The 17,279-nt window shown below is 45.5% G+C and overlaps 1 protein-coding gene across 2 annotated transcripts in view; it reads right to left on the bottom strand.

Annotated features, from left to right (window-relative positions):
- The window catches only part of nup50 (nucleoporin 50), a 101,341-nt gene that overhangs the window by 46,909 nt on the left and 37,153 nt on the right, over positions 1-17,279 (bottom strand). For both annotated transcript variants that reach the window (XM_072484539.1, XM_072484538.1), the window contains one exon: positions 16,635-16,718. In XM_072484539.1, the coding sequence (XP_072340640.1) occupies positions 16,635-16,718 (84 nt within the window). The remainder of the gene's footprint in view (positions 1-16,634; positions 16,719-17,279) is intronic.

The following is a 17,279-nucleotide window of genomic DNA, read 5'->3' as shown; positions in this document are numbered from 1 at the left end:
CTGTAAATTCTAAGATTCTATGGTTCCAGACTCCCCAACCAAGGGAAACAATTTACCTGGGTTTACCCTGTCTATCCCTTTGAGCATTTTGTAGGTTTCAACGACATCAACTCTCATTTTCCAAAACTCTTGACGAGAATACAGGCCCAGTTTGCCCAATCTTTCTTCGTAAGACAGACCCGCCATCCCAGAATAAGTCTCGCGAACTGCTGTTGCACTCCCTCTGTGGCAATCACATCCTTTCGGAGGCAAGGGAACGAAAACTGCACACAGTACTCCAGGTACGGTCTAACCAAGCTGCTATACAATTGAAGCAAGACTTCACTACCCCTGCACTCAAATCTTCTTGCGATAAAGACTAACATTCCATTAGCTTGCTGCACCTGCATGTTAGCCTTCAGTGATTTATGGACGAGTACACCCAGGTCACTTTGTCCATCTACATTTTCTAATTTCTTACCATTTAGGAAATACTATGCACATCTGTTCCTTCTGCCAAAGTAAATTACCTCACATTTTTCCACTTTGCAATATTACATTTGATCCCCACGACATATATTGTGAACAGCTGGGGCCCAAATACTGATCCTTGCGGTACCCCACTAGCCACAGCCTGTCAGCACAAGAATTACCTGCTTACTCCTACTCTGCCCGTTAGCCACTCTTTAACCCATGCCAGTATATTGCCTCCTATCCCATGTGCTTTTATTTTGCGAATCAACCTCCTTGTGGGGGACTTTATCAAAAACCTTCTTAAAATTCAAATATATTATGTCCATCGACTCTTCTGTATCAATTTTTTTTGAAACATCCATAAACAAAAACGCCAAAAGTTCATCCAATATGATTTCCCAACTGTAAATCCATGTTGAATATGCACAATTAGATCATGATTATCCAAGTGCTCGTTCATCACATCCTTTATAATGGGAATTGGGCGTAATCCTTACATGTCTGCTCTGGAGGTCCTGCTTTTTCATTTTCTTCCCAAGTTCCAGAAATCTACTTTCAAGACCTCAGCCCTCTTACTACCCATGTTGCTCGCACAAAATGTGAACCATGCCTTCTGGCTGATTCCCTCCCCCAGCAAACATCCTGCAGCCTCTTCATGATATTCTTGACCCTGGCACCGGTGGGAAGGGGGCGGTGAGACACACCATTTTTGAGTCATATTTACTGCTGCAGAAATGCCTGTCTGATCCGCTGACTATGTAATCCTCCATCACTATTGCCCTTTCAATCTTCTTGCTCGCATGTCCTGCCGAGTCACTCGTGGTGCCAAAGGCCTGGCTCTGGCTGCACCCGAGGAGCCATTGCCCTTGTAAGCTTCCAAAATGGCAAACCGGTTAGCAATTAGATTCAGGGGACTCTTTGCAACCGGTCTGGTTGCCTGAGACTGTCTGGCCATCACTCATTCCATCTCTGGAAGTACACTTCTAATTTGTGGTGTGACCACCTTTCTAAACGTGCTAGCCATCAGTCCTATGCCTCGTGGGATCACAGCAGTGACTCCAACTGCCAGCCAAGTTCTAAAATCCGAAGTTCAAGCTTGTGACATTTCCTACAGATGTGTTTGTCTGGGATGCAGGATGGCCCACAACTTCACACATACCACAAGGTGCATGCTTCACTGGGCTGAGCTGACCTGCCATTCTGTAACTGTAACAACTATTCAATACTCTGAATGCAAGTAGAATGAGTAGAATAAATTACTTTTTAAAAAAATATATATTTATTAAAGTTTTTTAACACAATTTTTCTCCCTTACAAACAATAACCCCCCCATCTCGTAACAAATAAAAACGAGAAATCGCATAGAGCAAGATACATACATGGCAAAATGATATATTTACACAGCTTTGTACACTGGCCCTCACCCGTACGTGCCAGTTTCCCCAACCCTTCATGTTATCTCTTGCTCATCCACCCTCCCAGGCAGTCGTCCCCCGCCCCCCACTCGTCGTCGTCGTCCCCCCCTCCCCCCAAGGTTGCTGCTGCTGACCGACCTTCCTCTAACGCTCCGCGAGATAGTCTAGAAAGTAGAATAAATTACTAACTTTACTACACCAAGTTAACTTGATCTTACTTTGATTACTTTATTTCACTTGGACTTGATTTGACTTTACTTCCGTATTGTTAGTGTTCCTTACGGAAATCCAATCTCAATGGCTCACTTTCTCATGCTCCTTTATCCTCCTGTCCCCCTCCATTGTGGTTGGCAGGATCTTTTACCATGTCTGTTCCATTTCCACATATTTCTCTTCTCACCCTTTCCTTTCACTCCCAGAAACATGACTGACCTCCACCTTCCATCACACCATACCAGGCTCCACGTTCAGCAGATCATCCTCCTCTAGCTCCACCACCTCGAGCTTGATGTCAAACACATTGTTCCCTTGCAGCATTACAAAGCGAACATTGCCTTTGTAACATCCTGACCTACTCCTCAAATCATTCCCTTCTCCCCATCCCATACAAGGGCAGAATGCACAACCGCTACCTTTTGCCTCCTCCCTTTACCGCCAAGGGTTCAAACACATTTCGGTCGGCAAAAGAGCAGTTTTCTTATATACCTCATTCACTGTTCACAATGGCTTTTCCTCTACATTGGAGAGGCAAAATACCACCTCTATCCATCATCTTTTTCTTCACATGTTACTTTACCATTTTCTTTTGTACTGTACGATCATCCCTTTTATCATTTCTTCTGCCCAACTTTCACCCCATCACAGACGTGCTCTTTTGTTCTTCCCTCCCTTCCCCCAACCTCTTTCCCTATCTCTGAACTTGCTTAAAACCTGTTACCTCTTAACCTTTTTCAGCTCTTGACGCAAGGTGCTTAAACATCAACTCGGTTTTCCTGTCCCCAGATGCTGCCTGCCCTGCTGAGCATGGCCAGCATTTTCGGTTTTTATTTTAGATTTCCAACAATCATCGTATTTTTCTCTTGCAAGCTTTGGAGGAATACACTTCTCGTGTCAAAATGAGACATAGAAGGTTGTCCCCATACTTCGTAAACAAAATGATGAGGACGAAAAATATCAAGAGTATGCAGAGAGCAGAAACAAACAAAAACATTGAGCACATAGCTCAGAATAAAAGTTTTCCCCGACTTCCGGTGATGGCCATGGAGCGAGTGGTCATACACAGGGCAGCTCCAGCTCGAAGGCGTTGGTTTGGGCCACTTTATACCCATTAGTGGGGTAACTCCGGCAGGAAAGTGGTGCATGAGATGTAGAGGGAGAGGTTCTCCAAGATTGATATGTCTACTGGCTACCAGACCCGACAAAAACAGTCAAAGACCAGGCTAAGGAACTGGAGAGGACCTGTGGTTCAGTAACAATTGTGAAAATGGCAGAGGGAGAAGGGTCGACGCCAGTGGGAAAGGCCCAGATGGAACAGCTGCTGGCCTTTAGCAAAGATGAATTTCGACAGCAAAGGAGATGAATGGGGACTGGTCGAAGGACTTTGAGGGAGCAGAAGTACCCCTGCGAGGGTGAATGGACTGAGTAGAGAAGTACCTTGAGGCACAAGGGACAAAGATACAACAGGTGGAGATGGTGGTGTCCGGCTAGAGCCACCAGATCATGTCCTTGGAGGCAGGTGTGGGGGTCCTGGGGAACGTCTGCAAGTCGCTGAGGGTGACGGTGGAGGAGCAAGAAAACAGGTCCGGGCGACAGAACCTTCAGATTGTGGGGCTGCCAGAAATGCAGAAGGAACGAGCGCCACAAAAATAAGTGTCCAGATGTTGCCAGGCTGGTGGAGCAGGGAATGCTGGACAAGGCCCCAGAGGTGGACAGAGCCCACAGGTCTTTAAGGCAGAGGCCGAGAGCAGGGGAGCCACTGGGGGCTGTGATTGTGCGGATGCACAAATTAGTGGAGGAAGAAACGATCCTACAACGGGCTGGGGAGAAACGAGACTATGAATGGGAGGGGAACCATGTCCAAATATATCAATACGAAGTCTTACAACACCAGGTTAAAGTCCAACAGGTTTGTTTCGATGTCACTAGCTTTCAGAGCGCTGCTCCTTCCTCAGGTGAATCAGGATTCACCTGAGGAAGGAGCAGCGCTCTGAAAGCTAGTGACATCGAAACAAACCTGTTGGACTTTAACCTGGTGTTGTAAGACTTCGTACTGTGCTCACCCCAGTCCAACGCCGGCATCTCCACATCACAAATATATCAAGATATTGGTGCGGAGCTGGCGAAGAGGCGTGGAGGATTCAACAGGGCCAACACCGCCGGAGGCAGATCCCGTTTGGGGTGCTGTACCCGACGTAACTGTGGGTCACATTTGAAGGCCAGGAGTGCTATTTTTGAAAAACCAGAAGAGGCTATTGACTTTAAAAGGGACCATAAACTGGGGAGAGAACTGAAAGTTAGTGCAAGATGGAGGAGCTGCATCTGTAAATTTTGGAGGTTATGGTTGTTGTATGTTGCCTGAGGGTGTTTTTGTTTCTTTTGTTGGTTGATGTTATTGTACCTTGGGGAGTTAAAAGTTTTTAAGTACATAGTGAACCCCCCAATCCCCTGCCGTCTGTGGTGTTTTTCTTTTGGAGGGGGTGGGTTGCGACTTTGGGTGCTTTTTAAAAAATCTACGGTGGGGGGGGCCTTCAAGCAGGAGCTGGAAGTTGCCATGCTGGCAGGCAATGCTGGTGAACGGAAGCGACATGGGGGTGCAGGCCGGGAGAGGTGGCGGGGGCGTGACATTGGACGCTGAGCGTGGTTAATTTAGGGTGGTATTAGAAGAGGCAAATGGTAGATGGGAGTGGAGGCATAAGCCTACGGTAACAATTGTAACGTGGAACATCCGGCAAAGGGGGGGGGGGGGTTAACTGGGCTGCTTAAGGAGGTCCCATGTTTTTGCACACCTGAAGAGTTTGAAGGCGAGGTGATCTTCTTACAGGAGACGCACCTCCGAGTGAAGGACCAAGTTAGGTTGAGGGAGGGATGGGTGAGTCATTCACTTGGGGTTTAACGCAAAGTCGCCCGGGGGAGGGGGGAGATAGTCAGTGGGGTGCAGGAGGGGACGCCAGTGGTACTAGTCAATGCATATGCATTGAATTGGAATGATGTGGGGTTTGCTGGGAGCAATCCCTGATCTGGATACGCACCAATTGATTATTGGTGGAGATTTTAATTGCGTGATGGAACCGAAGGTGGACAGGTCGACCCCAAGTCAAGGGGAAGAATGAGGATGGCGAAGGAGTTGGGAGGGTTTATGGAACGGATGGGATTGGTTGAGTTGTGGAGGTTTATGCACCTGGGGGGAGGGAGTACTCCTCCTTCTCGCACTTGTAATAATAATAATCTTTATTGTCACAAGTAGGCTTACATTAACACTGCAATGAAGTTACTGAGAAAAGCCCCTAATCGCCACACTCCGGCGCCTGTTCGGGTACACGGAGGGAGAATTCAGAATGTCCAATTCACCTAACAAGCACGTCTTTTGGGACTTGTGGGAGGAAACCGGAGCACCCGGAAGAAACCCACGCACGCAGACATAGGGACAACATGCGGACTCTACACAGTGACCCAAGCCGGGAATCGACCTGAGACCCTGGCTCTGTGAAACAACAGTACTACCCACTGTGCTACCGTGCTGCCACCATGTATACGGTGGACTGAGAATTGACTTCTTTGTGGTGAGCCAGGCAGTCTTGTTGGGGGAGGAGTATGCAGGAATTGGGATATCTGATCATGCGCTGCATTGGCTGGAGGGGAGGCTCAGCGAGGGGCAGGTGCAGAGGCCAGGATGGATGCTGGTGTCGGGTTTTTTGGCGGATAAGGGGTTCCGTGATAAGGTGGGGTCGACAATCGGGCAGTATTTGAATAATCAGAATGAGGAAGTGTTGGCAACCACATTCTGCGAGGCGTTGAAAGCAGTGGTCCGAGGGGAGGCTATCTCGTTCAAGGCACACGGGGACAGGAAGAGGGAGGAGCATGGACGGCTGTAGGATGAGATAGTTGAGGTGGACAGAAAATATGCGGGGGCCCCCACTAAAGAGTTGCTGGCGGAGAGAAGGAGGTTGCAAGGACAGTTCTATAGGTTGACAACAGGGCAGCTAAGGAGGGTGAAGGGGGTGTAATCCGAATATGGGGAGGAGACGAACCGCATGCTGGCAGCCTGTATTCATGGAAATTTTTCGGTGCGAACAGAGAATGGGGAAGGTAGTCTCACAATTAGGAAAGGTAAATGAGGTGTTCCAAGGGGACTATGAGAAGCTGTAGAGGATGGAGCTGGGTGAAGAGGAAGGGGTTATGGGACGGTTCCTGGATGGATTTGAGTTTCTAAGTTTGGAGGAAGAGAAGACGCAGGCATTAGAGGAGCCGCTGGGGCTAAAGGAGGTGATTGATAGCATTGGGGGGATGAAGTTGGGGGAGGTTCCGGGGCCAGATGGCTTTCCAGAGGAGTTCTACAACACGTTTGCAATGGAGTTGGCAACGCGTTTGCAATGGAGTTGGCAACGTGTTTGCAATGGAGTTGGCACCGCATTTGTTGGGGATGTTTAGTGAGGCATTGGAGAAGGATCCGTTGGAAGTGTGGGTCATATAGGCCCATTTCATTGCTGAACACAGATGTGATGGTGCTGGCTAAGTTGGTGGAGGGATGTGTGCGAGGGGTAGTTGCAGAGAGCCAAATGGGTTTTGTAAAGGGCAGGCAGCTCTCCAGCAACATCATGGGGCTGTTAAATGTGGTTATGATACTGTTGGTGAGGCGGCTGCGGAGGTCATTGTTGCTATGGATGCAGAGAAAGCTTTTGGTCGGGTGGAATGGAGGTATTTATTGAAAGTGTTGGGTAGGTTTGGTTTTGGCCCGGTTTGTGGCGTGGGTGTGCTTGTTATATGTAGCTCCGGTGGCAAGTTTACATACAAATGGGACGAAGTTTTGGGCTGCAGAGGTACGAGACAGGGGTGTCTGCTGTCGCAGTTGCTGTTCACGCTGGTGATTGAGTATTTGGAAATGGCCCTTCGGGGGTCAGTGGAGTGGCAGGGGGAGCAGAGAGCACCGGGTGTCATTGTACGTGGACGATCTTTTGTTGTTTGTTGGACCCGTTGGAGAGTATGGGTGGAATCCATTGGAAAGGTTTGGGGCCTTCTATGGGTAAACGTTGAGAAGGGCAAGATGTTTCCGGTGAATGTGGCGGGGCTGGGGGCCAACTTGGTATGTTGACATTGAAGGTAGCTCGGGAAAGGTTTAGGTACTTGGGGATTCAAGTGATGAGGGAATGGGCTACGATACACAAATGGAATTTGACAATGTTGGTGGAGGAGATATGGGACACTCTATATCCGACACTGGCAGGAAGGGTGCAGGTTGTGAAAATGAATGTGCTGCCAAGGTTCCTGTTTGTTTTCAAACCCTCCCGATTTTTCTCCCGAAGGCCTTCTTTCGGAAATTGGAGACGGTGAATATGGAAAGGGAACATGCCGAGGGTAAAGAGCTGGCCCTGCTACAGAGGCAGAGGCAGAAAGTGGGGGGGAAATAGATTGGGCTTTGATGTGTGAAATGATGCACAGGGTGAATTCAACCTCCTCTTGCCGAGGATGGGTGGGTTCAAGGTAGCGTATCGGGTGCATTAGACTCGGGTGAGTGGGTCCTTTCAAAGGGGTGGCCGGCAAGTGCGAGAAGTGCGGGTGAGGGCCACGAATCATGCACACATGTTCTGGGGTTGGGAGAAGCTGGCGAGGCACTGGGAAGCGGTGTTGGGAAAGCTGTCTAAAATTGTGACGGTGGAGGTCAGGCCAGACCCAATGATGCCGATCTTTGGGGTATCAGAAATGCTGGAGTTGATTGAGGGTGTAGGAGGCCGATGTTATGGCCTTCGCTTCTGTAATTGCCGGTGAAAATTCTTGCTGAATTGGAGGTCAGATACACTGCCAGGGATGGCAGCCTGGCTGGAGGACCTGTATGACTTTCTTTGGTTGGAAAAGATCAAATGGGTTGAGGGGTTTGGAGGAGAGCTTCGAGACACGGTGGGGGTTGTTCATGACAATGTTTTTAAAAAAAAAAAATTTAAAAAATTTATAGTACCCAATTCATTTCCCCCCCAATTAAGTGGCAATTTAGCGTAGCCAATCTACCTACCCTGCACATCTTTGGGTTGCGGGGGCAAAATCCAAGCAAACACAGGGCGAATGTGCAAACTCCACAGGGACAGTGACCTAGAACCGGGATCGAATCTGGGACCTCGGCGCCGTGAGGCACAGTGCTAACCACTGCACCACTATGCTGTCCTTTCATGACAATGTTTGAGGAACTGTTCGTCGCGGGTGGGGGTAGTGGGGGGAGGGGGGGTTAAATTGTACAAACGGTGGACTCACCACAGGAGGTGAAACTAGAGGCAGGTAAAACTGCTAGATACCAGAGTCAGCCTGCTACTCGGGAGACGTTATATGGTTTTAAGAACAGCTGTAAACAGACAACCTAATAATGCAGCACTGAAAAATAGACTCCAACATAACACTGCTAAATTTACATGAGAATCTTAAATAAAACGTGGTTAATACGGAGATCATGGGAAACCCCAGGACATGATTTGTGTTTGGATGTTGTTGATTGTCACGAAATTAAACCAGTTCTCACTTTAAATCACTGGCACCAAATCTTATGATGGTGCTACTTATATTATAGATTTTATCAAATGTAGTAGTGTTGATACGGTGTTTGACTTGTGCTTTGGTGCCTCCAAAATACAAATCAAATTGCACGTCATGCAATGTTGTATTGTGGGTCTGCTGTTGACAGATTGATGTTACCACTCTGGAAGATAGTGGTCAAAGTTCAAAGAAAGATCTTGATGGGCATACAAGAACCTGTTGAGCAGTAAACCTTTTATTTTCTGATACATTCAAATTGAGTACATGCAATATTCTCTATACTGTGGCACTGGACTTGCTATTTGCATTTCTTAGAAGCTGTCCTACCATTTTAAGGTGCCTCACTGATTTAAGAAAAACTGTACCATCACAGGGCTAAATCGCTGGCTTTTAAAGCAGACCAAGGCAGGCCAGCAGCACGGTTCAATTCCCGTACCAGCCTCCCCGAACAGACGCCGGAATGTGGCGACTAGGAACTTTTCACAGTAATTTCATTTGAAGCCTACTTGTGACAATAAGCGATTTTCATTTCATTTCAAAGGGAAGAATTTGTATTTATGTAACACCTCTCTCAGCCTCAGGACATCCCAAAGTACTTTTCTGCAAATGATCCATTTCTGAAGTGTGATGTCTGCGATGCAACAAACAGCAAGGTCTCACAAAGAGCAGAGATAAATGACGAGATAATATATTTCTGTTGAAGCATTAATAGTTGGATTTGCGAATATCAGGCATCTTTTACATCCAGCTGGCAAGACAGATGGGCCTCACTTTAATGTCTCAATGAAAGAAAGCACCTCCGATAGTGCAATGAAACCCAAGGTCAAGCCTCTAGTTTCTCATGACCTTCAGTACTACCACTGGCATGGCAGGACTAAGCAGTGCAGAAACAGCACGGTTTGCATGGTACAATAAACTGTTGGATTGCACGAGGGTGCTTGAACAGAGGGGTGGGGGCCATGTCTATTTGGGGCCCTGTGTATCTGTCATGGTTCAACAGTCAGCAGCAGCTTGGGATTGAGGCAGCGGCATGGGGAATTTCTACAAAGAATCCCACTTCCCAAGAGGAAAACGTCAGGTTTTGGTTTTGAGATGGAGCAGACAAAAGTTTTTGAAATGCTTTTAAGTTAACATTTTATAAAAAAGCACAAGTGCAGCCATGACCTAGAAGAATCAAGAATCCAGAGATCAAAATGAAGTTGATCTTGACCAGTGCAGGAACAGTGAGGTTTGCATGTCACAGTAAATGTACTACTCAAAGCACAGTATTGACAGTCTTGCACACAGATTTTTCAGCAGACCCAGGTTGAGCAAAGTACAATCTACATATGTAGGGAATTATGAGGCTCACTAGCCTTACTCAATGTGCAAAATAGCACATAAAGTAAAATTGATCACCAAACTGTAAAATTGAACTTGCAGGTGAGGAAATTGCCAGATGTTCAAAATAATTTGAATAAAATGGTGGAATAGTGTATCAACCAAAGTAAACAGAAAGCGTAAGGGGGGGGGGGGGGGGGGGGAGTGAAATTGTTCAACATGTGGAACTCAGGAACATTAAGTCTATAGAAATAAGTTACCACAAGACACCGGCAATTATCACAAGGCAGCGGCAGGTACCACACCATATCAGAAACAGAATTATTGGACAATGGCAAGTGTTGTGCAAAGTATTAGAACCAAATTCAAATACTAAAGCCATCTTAAATAATATGGTTTAAATTGCTACATCTGAGGCCTACAAAAAATAACACTAGTGGCAGCACGGTAGCGCAGTGGGTTAGCCCTGCTGCCTCACGGCGCCGAGGTCCCAGGTTCGATCCCAGTTCTGGGTCACTGTCCATGTGGAGTTTGCCCGTTCTCCCAGTGTTTGCTTGGGTTTCGTCCCCACAACCCAAAAGATGTGCAGGGTAGGTGGATTGACCACGCTAAATTGCCCCTTAATTGGAAAAAATGAATTGGATATTCTAAATTATTTTTTAAAATAACACTCTTGCATGCTATTTCAGCATTTAATGAACTCAAATTTCAATACCTTTTAGACAAAATATCCCCATCTTCCTACCACGATATAAATGTTCCATAAGTTTTTTTAAATCTGTTAAAAATTAGTTATTCTGTCAGGGTGGATAAAAATGTTACTCAAGATAGGATACAATGTTTTTCAGAAGGAATAAGCTTCACTACTCAAATCATAAGAATACTAAATGTCAAGCTGCAGCCCAGCATGCAAGATCATTATTTTTAAGGGCAAGTGCGAACAAGAGGTAGTTTCACAACAAACTGGAAACTAGATATTATGAATATCATAAAACATCCCAAGCTGCACAGCAAGCCATGGTACGTTTTGATGTTATTTGTGAAAGCCTCCCAGTACAATTACGAAGAATGGATTAAATTGCACAGGCTTGATGAGATATTAATATTTTTCCTGAGGCAACTATAATTTCATGTTTCTGTTAAAAAGTGACTAGAATTGTTTCAAAATTCAATAACTTAGCCCCATTAAAAAATCAATATTAAATCCTGGGGAGAATATGTCCCCGTGCTTCAAAACAAAGCTTTTCAATAATCACCATCTACTGAATTGAACAGTTAACTTTGCGCTGTTAGTGGTTGATAAAATATAAACAGTGCTGAGTTTCTAATGGCTGGCAAACACATCCTTTTGCTAAAATGTAAAAATGCATTTTATTAAATGACTTTCGGCCTAACACCACCATTGTCTTGCTATTTGACGCTTGAATACTTTGAACGAACCCTCCCACCGTGTGGCGGGGTGGGCGAACCACTCATGACCCTACGGCTCACTCTGACCCAGAAACATCACATCACAGCCATCAGTATCTACGCCCCAACCCTACATATAATGGACAAGACAGAAGAGGCATTCGACTCTCGCCTTGACCTATTGCTGCCCCGCATCCCAAAGGGAGACAAGCTAATTCTCCTCGGCAACTTCAATGCTAGAGTCGGAAAGGACGCAAACCTTTGGGAGGGCTTACTAGGGAGGGAAGGCATGGGGGAAATAAAAGCCAACGGAGTCCTTTTTCCTGACATTGCGGCGGCAGTGGTTAACACTGTTGCTTCACAGCACCAGGGTCCCAGGTTTGATTCCCGGCTTGGGTCAATGCCTGTGCGGAGTCTGCACGTTCCCCCATGTCTGCGTGGGTTTCCTCCGGGTGCTACGGTTTCCTCCCACAAGTTCCGAAAGGTGTGTGGTTTGGTAATTTGGACATTCTGAATTCTCCCTCAGTGTACCCGAACAGGAGTAGGGGATTTTCACAGTAACATCATTTCAGTGTTAATGTCAGCCTACTTGTGACAATAAAGATTATTAAAATGTTCAGAACATGACCTGGTCATCGCGAACACCCTGTTCCGCCAGAGGGATAAGCAGATAACCTCCTAGCAACAACCCCCGCTCTAAGCACTGGCATTCAATAGATTGCAACATTGTCCGAACAAGGGACAGCAAAGACGTCTGCATCACCTGCACCACAGGCGGAGTCGACGACTGCTGGAATGACCACTGACTATCCGCTTTACTGTCTCCATCACCCTGTCCCCAAACCAGCACAGGCAGGAAAAACTCTGCCACAGGAGACTCAATGTTGCTGGACTCAAAAGACCCGGGGAAGAAAGAGCCAGTCAGTGCGTCACAGATGACTGGACAACAACCAACGAGCCAGAGCCACAGAATACCCACAGCGCCAGGTCCACCTTAAAAGCCACCACAGTCAACACGCACAGAAAATACCAAGACTGGTTCCATGAGAACGTTCAGGAGATCCAAGATCTGCTTGACCACAAGCACAAGGCATTCCTGAAATGGCAGCTCCACCAAAATCTGAATGAGAGGAAATAAGCCTACAGGCAACTGAAGGCCAACATGCAACGAAGAACTCGGCGGCCTAAAGAACAGATGGTGGGTGGAAAGAGAGCAGGAGACTCTGAGCAGCCCACTCCTGCCACAGAAAACTAATCTCCGACAGCAACTCGCCAACAACGACGATGTGAGCTGATTCTTCAGCGCAATCAAAACCATCTACGGTCTGACTACCCAGGGACCCACCCCACAGAGCCAAAAATCGTGACGCGCTCAAAGACAGCGAGGCAATCAACACCCGCTGGAGAGAGCACTTCAAAGACTTCCTCAACCAAGACACAACCTTCGACGCAAGTGCCCTTGACACCATCCCACAACATACTACCTGCCACCATCTCCGAGCTCGTTGTGAGGTCAAAAAGGTCACCCGACAGCTACAGAACAACAAGGTCTCTGGCACAGATGGAATCCCCGCAGAAGTATTAAAATACGGCAGAGAGGAACTCTCGACAAAAATCCACAACTTCATCACCCTTGTCAGCAGGAACAGAGCATGCCAGACGATCTCAGAGATGCCTTAACTGTCTCCAAGAAAGGAGACAGGCCTGACTACGGAAATTACAGAAGGCTTTCCCTACTCTCCACCACGGTAAAGATCTCAAGAATACTCGTCAACTGTCTCCTCCCAGTGAAGAGTTCCTCCCCGAGTGTCAGTGCGGCTTCCACCCATCCAGAGGCTCAATAGAAACGCCTCAGCATTTGACAAATCCAGGAAAAATGCAGGGAGCAGCATCAACCTCTGTACATGGCCTTCTTCAATCTTGCAAAGGCCTTTGCCTGTCAACGCTGAGGGATTTGGAACATCCTCCTCAAATTTGGCTGCCCACAGGAATTCGTCACCATTCTCTGCCTGCTCCACGATGACATGCAAGCCGTGATCCTCAACAACAGAACTATCACAGACCCAATACATGTGCAAACTGGGGTCAAACAGGACTACGTTATCGCACCAACGCTCTTCATCATCTCCCTTGCAGCAACATTCCACCCAATCACCCTGAAGCTCCCCGTTGGAGTTAACCTTTTGGACAAACGGGAAACTGTTCTTGGTTCCGACGCTTCCAGGCCAGAACCAAGACCACCCCAACCTCTGTCTTCAAGCTGCAGTATGAAGATGACACCTGTGTGTGCATACATTCAGAGGCTGAGCTACAAACCATCAACGACATATTCACCGAGGCATCGGAGAGAAAGGGCCTCAGACTAAACACTCAGAAAACAAAGGTTCTCTAACAGCCCACTCCTGTCACAGAAAACTAATCTCCGACATCAAGATTCACAGCAGGTCCTTAGACAATGTGGACCACCTCCCATACCTATCGGATGTAGATCCACTGAGCCACTCAAGCTCCTAACTTACTTCTGACAAATCCCAAATTTCTTTACCCATCAGTCTGGCCTCAATAAAAGTCGAGATGGATTTGCAGGTACAGCATTAGTTATTTTATTTGGCTTGCAAGCCTTTCTCAATTCACAGCAAGTACAAAGCACATCTTGCTTCGTACACCTCTGGAATCAAGTGAGTCTGTAGGACAAAGGGATCTCTACTACTCACACAACTGGCATCAAGTTTCACATACACGATTCCCATAGGTCATCCTATACCCCTCCTGACCTATCCATACACTCTAATTGGCTCACTTCCAATCCCTTCCTCTGGCCCCCATTACCCAGCATCCTTTTCTCCTCCTTTGGTGGACACACCTCTTCCTTTGCTTTGCCATGCGGTCTGAAATCCTTTGTCTGTGAACTCACCAGGATTAGACTGGCCTATCTCTACATTACATTAACTAATATCTCTAAAGTAACTATTTTATATCACATTCGTCACTTCTAGCAGTACAGTATCTAAATAAAGCCAATGGATAACAGCTGACAGATTTCTGAGCAGAATAAGTAATGAAGGATTCAAATTGTTTTTGCTTAAATGCGTCATCTCAAACTAGAGAGATAACATGGAAATTGAATTGATCAAATATTTCATTGAGTCGAGCAGAATTTACAATAGTGTGCAAAAAATGTAAAACTGAAGTTAAACTAATACCGACTCTTCATTAAGGTGAGATCGCAGGGGATTGGGGGTAGAGGTACTAGATTGGATTTAGGATTGGCTGACTGACAAAAAGCAGAGGGTGGGGACAAATGGGTCCTTCTCTGGCTGGTGAACTGTAACTAGCAAGATGCCGCAGGGGTCAGTCCTCAGACTTCAACTGTTTACAATCTGTATAAATTATCTGCAAGCAGGGACAGAGTGTAGCATAGCAAAATTTGCGGATGATACTAAAATAGATGGGAAAGCAGGTAGTGAAGAGGAGATAAAGATTTTACAGACAGATATAGATATGCTAGGAGATTAGGCCAAAATTTGGTAGATGGAGTTTAATGTGCGAGGTTATCCATTTTTGTCAGAAAAAAAAGAAAGGCAATTAATCTAAATGTAAAGCAGATTCAAAATGCATCTGGGCAGAGGGATCTGGGTATTTTTGTTCATGAATCGTAGAAAGGTGATATGCAAATACATCATGTAATTAAAAAGGCAAATGGAATGTTAGCGTTTATTGCAAAAGTATGAAAGTAGAGAAGTGTTGTTGCAATTGTATTAAAATAATAACCTTTTATTGTCACAAATATGAAGTTACTGTGAAAAGCCCCTAGTCGCCACATTGCGGCGCCTGTTCAGGGAGGCTGGTACGGGAATTGAACCCACGCTGCTGCCTTGATCGGCATTACAAGCCAGCTATTTAGCCCACCGTGCTAAACAAGCCCCGAGGGTGTTGGTGAGACCACATCTGGAGTAGTGTGTCCAGTTTTGGTCTCTTTATTTAAGGACACATGTAGTGGCATTGGAGGCACATCAGAGGAGGTTCACCAGATTGATTCCGGGGATGAAAGGGTTGACGTAGGAGGAGAGATTAAACAGTTTGGGTTTATACTCGCTGAAGTTTAGAAGGACGGGAGGGTATCTGATCGAGGTATATAAAATACTAAACAGGATTGATCGAGTAAATGCAGACCAAATATTCTCCCTTGTGGGGCAATCTAGAACGAGAGGTCACAGATATCGGTCAAGAGGCAGTACATTGTGAACTGAGATTAGGAGGAATTACTTCTCACAGAGGGTGGTGAGTTTGTGGAACTCACTGCCCCAGGGTGCACTGGAGTTTGAGTCATCAAATGGATTCAAGAAGGAGATAAATATATTTCTGATTTAAAAATGGGTTAGAGATATGGGGACAGGTAGGGAGGTGGATGAGACCACAGAGATCAGCTGTGATCTGATTGAATGGCAGAGCAGGTTCAAGGGGCTGAATTGCCTGCTTTTGCTCCTAATTCCTGAGATTGTTCAAAGTGTAAAAAAAGTTAATTGCAAAGATAACAGTTTCCCCTTTCCAAAATTATGTTTTAGATAGTCATCCAATAGAAATACACTGCCCTGAAAAGTAATCCAACAGTAAATTGAGTAACTGTCTTTTTTAAACACTCTCCCTGCTCTCCAGGATTCAGAAAAATTGAGCAAGCTCCCAGCTCCATGGATTAAACTTATATAATGCTATAGTAACGTGTTTTAACATGTTTAATATAGCCAGATAAACCAGCTTACTTCATGCATTACCAGGGTAATAAAGAATTCAAATGATGCAGATTTAAAAGGTGGAGTGAAGATAAAAAGAAACACTGTATTGAAGCATGTAAAAGCCACAATTACAGAAACTACACCAATTTTAATTGGCCTTTTTGAAGCTACAGATGCAATTAATAATTCATTCCAAATGTCTGATTAGTACTTTGGATAATAAATTAATTTTCTATATGGTCAGAAAATCCTGATTGAATTGGGAAGAGATAGAAGTTTCACTTTTTGTAGCTTTATTATTTTGTATCACAGGAACAGCAATGTAGTCACATCTTATCCATAGAACAAGAACATTTTTATTTGGGAATACCCTGCTCATGTTGATGCAATTAGAGGCGAATTTTAAATTTGGTTTTAATTTTGCCTTATCCGAAGAAATGGGGACTTGCTCAATTTCCCCCCAAATACTGAAGAGCAGGGAAATCTATTGTGGAGTACTTCAATTACATTTTAAATAAATATATTGAAGTGAAAAACTGCACATAATCCATTAAAATATGTGGCTTACCTCAGCGAGGATGTTTCTGCGTTTTGCTTTTTTGATAGCTCTATTTTTCAACACATCTTCACTTGCAACCGAGAAGGTTCCAGCCTGGAAAGCAAGAATATATCAGTCATAAAGATGTCAACCAATAATCTCACATGCGGTTCTCCATAGTAATAGATTAAGTGAAGGTGCAACAAAATATCAATGTAGTTCAGCTATATTCTCACCTGGGATCTAGAGGTTGTGGGTTCCAGTAGTTCAGGAGGATATTAGACCGCACAGGCCATTCAAAGAATAGGGAATTCTCTGTGTGCTTCTGCCAACATATCTTCTGCAAGCAACAATGCCAAAGCTGGGAATTCATCTCATTTACTATTTGTGGGACATTGCTACATCCTACTTGACCACTGCATTTACACAACAGCAAATAAACTTCAGAAGTGCCTTTGTTTCTTTATTTTTCCACCAATGGCAACAGTTTAATTCTATCTATTCATGATTTTGGATACCTCTATCAAGTCTCCTCTCAAGCTTCTGTAATATAAAAAGAAGAACAATCCCAGTTTTTCCAATCTATCCACGTATCTGAATTTCCTCATGCTTGGAATAATGGGATACTCCCCATGTGCCTGGATGAGTGCAGCTCCAACACCACTCAGGACAAAG

This window comes from Scyliorhinus torazame, chromosome 19, assembly GCF_047496885.1.
Source record: "Scyliorhinus torazame isolate Kashiwa2021f chromosome 19, sScyTor2.1, whole genome shotgun sequence".
Classification (NCBI taxonomy): Eukaryota; Metazoa; Chordata; class Chondrichthyes; order Carcharhiniformes; family Scyliorhinidae; genus Scyliorhinus; species Scyliorhinus torazame.
The sequence above is the reverse complement of the archived record's forward strand: the minus strand, read 5'-3'. Positions and strand labels throughout refer to the sequence as shown.